The 3,541-nt window shown below is 58.2% G+C and overlaps 1 protein-coding gene across 1 annotated transcript in view; it reads right to left on the bottom strand.

Annotated features, from left to right (window-relative positions):
* Window positions 1–1,796: 1,796 nt before the first annotated feature.
* The window catches only part of HDAC5 (histone deacetylase 5), a 37,109-nt gene continuing 35,364 nt past the window's right edge, over window positions 1,797–3,541 (bottom strand). Inside the window, exons 23-24 of the mRNA XM_014958916.1 lie at window positions 2,958–3,111; window positions 1,797–1,943 (exon numbers count right to left, since the gene is read on the bottom strand). Coding sequence (XP_014814402.1) covers window positions 1,904–1,943; window positions 2,958–3,111 — 194 coding nt within the window. The 3' untranslated portion in view covers window positions 1,797–1,903. The remainder of the gene's footprint in view (window positions 1,944–2,957; window positions 3,112–3,541) is intronic.

The raw sequence follows: 3,541 nt of genomic DNA, 5'->3' as shown, positions 1-3,541 counted from the left end.
GGGGGGGAGGGGGGGCAGAGCCTGGGCTGGGGAGTAACTGGGAGGGGGGGATGGAGCCCCCAAGAGTGGGGCTGGTCCCACTCTGCACCCCAGTATTGCACCAGGTAGGGAAACTGAGGCACACAGGGCAACCACGAAGCCCTGGGGATGTGCATCCCACCCCGATGAGGGTGGGAAAGGGGACATGAAAGGGGACACAAAGGTGCTGCCCCCCCCCCCAAACATGCAGTGGGGGCACTGCTGGGTATTGCCAGAAACAGTTTTATTTTATACAAGGACGAACATCGGTAACATCTTACAAAATACTCAACTGAAAACCATATCGAGAGCGCGCGAGCGGACGGACAGAAAAGAAACCAAGGCAGGGCTTGGGGGGCGAGGACACACAGAAAGGTGGGGGAGGGATGACACCAGCCCAAAGCAAGCCGGCCTCGCTGCTGGGGGGCCAGCCCCCCTCCCCCCCCCCCCCGGGAGGGGGGTGGAGGTGTTTTCTCCCTCCTGGGATGGAGGAGGGGGTTAAGGGGGGGGATGAGGGATGTGACCCACACACAACAAAAGGGGAATGTCCCCAAGCTGCCACTGCCACCCAACAGAGCCCCCCCCACCCCGAATTGGGGTTGTCCCCAGTGCTGGTGTCCCCACAGGACGCCCCCCTTCCTCCTCCCCACCCATCGCCCCAAGCTGTGTGTCCCCCCCACCCCTGGGACTGGGTGGGGGCAGGGGTGGGGGGGTGACAAGTGACACACACCCATTCCCATCTCCGCCACCCCAATTTTGGGGACACCCCCCCCGGAGCCACCCCAAATCCCCCCCTCCCCTTGCAATAACTTAAAACACGAAGCGCTGCCCCCGTCCTCCCCCCTCCGCCCCGGGACCCACGGCCGGTGCCACCCATTAAAAAAATACTATTAAATAATACATCTGTAATAAAATTATATACCTTTCTTTTGCGTGGGTTTGTGTTTTTCTCTCTTTTAAAGCTAAAATCGCTCCAAGTCCCCTCTGGCTGGTGAAGTAACAGGAAAATGAAGTGGTTTTTTCCTCTTTTTTGTCCTTTTTTTCGTCTTTTTTTTTTTCCCTCCTCTCTTTTAGGAACGGACAAAGTTTTATCCCGACGAAGGCGCCGGGGTGCGTCACCCATTAACCCAGAGGTGACAAAAGGGATGGAGTGGGGGGGGGGCTCATCCTCTCCCTCTCGTGTCCCCCTCCGAAATAGGGATGGCAGAGGGGAAACAAAAAAAATAAAATAAAGGGAAGAAAATTTGAGAAAATCCCCCAAAATCACAGGGAAATTAAGGCATTAAAAAAAAAAACCAAACCAAACAAAACAAAACAACAACAACTGACTTAATTAAAGGCACGAATATTTCCCATCACCTCCCCCCGGGGAGGGGGATGGACGCTGGAGCTGGGGAGGGAACAAGTGGGAAAAAGAAAAAAAAAAATTAAAAAAAGGGAAAAAAACCAAGGAAAACCCTCTCAAAAGGGGGGCCCGGGGGCAGCAATGGGGACAGACGGAGGGAGGGATGGACGGAAGGGAGGGCGGGAGGAGCGGGGGGTGCTGGTGGAACCAATGCTTCACAAGAGACACGACCGCAAACACCGCGTGGAGCTGGGGTCCAACAGGACTGGGGGGGTTGGGGGGGTATTTTTTTGTGTTTTTCTCCTCTTTTTAATAGAAAAAGAAAATATTTTCCTCTTTTTTTCTGTTTTTCCTCCCGGTTTCTTCCTTCTTTTTTTTTGTCTTTTTTTTTTTTTAATAATTTTTATGTGGTTTTTTTGTTTGTTTTTTTTTCTTTTCTAATGTGATTTTGTGTGTGTGTGTGTGTGTGTGTTTTTCTCTTCTCAGTGTTTCTTTCTTTTTTTTGGAAACGGAATAAATCTGGGCAAGGGGCCCAGCGGGTCACAGCGCGGGCTCGGCCTCCATCGGCTCCTCCGCCGGCCTGGCAGAGAGGGGATGAGAGGGGACAAGAGGGGACAAAGTGGGGACATGAGCGGGGGACGGACCCCACGACGCCAGGAGCTCAGCATCGGGGACAGGTACCTCCATCCCACCCCTTTCCCCCCCCAAAAAAAAGTCATGGCACTGTCACCCCTCCCAGCTCCCCGTCATCCTCAGGGTGGGACATGGCAATTTGGGGACACACGTGTCCATCGCTCCTGCCAAGGACACGTATGGCTCCATGCACAGACCAGGAGACATGAAACCCCCCCAAGGACATGTGTAGCTCCATGCACACCTCCAGGGGATATGTGACCCCCCAAGGACACGTGTGGCTCCATGCACAGCCCCTAGGGACATGCAACCCCCCAAGGACACGCCTGGCTCCATGCACACCTCCAGGGACACACATGGCTCCATGTGTGCCCAAGGGACACACATGGCCCCCAAGGACACCCATGGCTTTGTGCACAGCCCCTGGAGACACACATCCCCCTGAGGACACTCGTGGCTCCATGCACACCTCCAGGGGACACATGTTCCTCCTGAGGACACGCATGACTCCATGCACAGCCCCAGGGACGCGCATGCTCTCAAGGACATGCATAGCTCCATGCACACCCCCAGGGCCACACATGGCTCCGGGCACAGTCCTAGGGGACACAACTACCCCTTGAGGACACACGTGGCTCCATGAACACCCCTAGGGACACGCATCCCCCCCCAAGGACACGCATGGCTCCACGCACAGCCCAGGGGACACACATCACCCCAAGGACACCTGGCTCCACACACCGCTCAGGGGACACACATCCTCCCTCGAGGACACATGTGTCCCCATTCACACCTCCAGGGACACACATCTCCCCCTGAGGACACACATGACTCCACGCAGAGCCCAGGGGACACGCATGTTACTGACAACATGCATGGTTCCATGCACAGCCCTGGGAACACATATGCTCCCGAGGACATACGTGTATCCACGCACAGCGGGGGCTCCTGGGGTGAGTACCTGGGCTGGGGGTCGGTGTTCCCCTGCTCGGCGCCCACTGAGAGCAGGGCCATGGCCGTCACCGTCTCAGCCTCCTCTGCCTCCCCCTTCTGCGCCTCCAGCAGGGAGCAGCCCACGGCAGCCGCGAAGCGCTTCACCGAGCCCCAGTGCTTGCCTGCGGGCACCCCCAGCGCTGGGCACGGCCCCCGAGACCCCCGCAGCGGGGGGACCCATGGGATCACCATGGTGGGGACAGCCCAAGGGACCCCCCCTGTGCCACCCACAGCTGGGACAGCCCTGGGAACCTCCCCTGCGACCCCCATGGAGGGAACAGCCCTAGGGAACCCCCAAGACCCCCCCCATGGCAGGGACAACCTGGGGACATGTGGGAACCCTGTGGCAGGGACAGTCCAAGGGACTCCCCGTGCCACCCACAGCTGGGACAGTCCTGGGAACCTCCCCTGCGACCCCCATGGAGGGGACAGTCCTGGGGTCCCCCCATGGCAGGGACAGACCAGGGAATCCCTATGGGACCCCCACATCAGGGACAGACCTAGGGACACCTCCAGGTCCCCCCCCCCAAGGCAGGGGACATCCCCGAGGAC

This window comes from Calidris pugnax, unplaced genomic scaffold (assembly GCF_001431845.1).
Source record: "Calidris pugnax isolate Ruff unplaced genomic scaffold, ASM143184v1 scaffold335, whole genome shotgun sequence".
NCBI lineage: Eukaryota > Metazoa > Chordata > Aves > Charadriiformes > Scolopacidae > Calidris > Calidris pugnax.
Note: the sequence above shows the minus strand (reverse complement) of the source record. Positions and strands in the feature narration are given on the sequence as shown.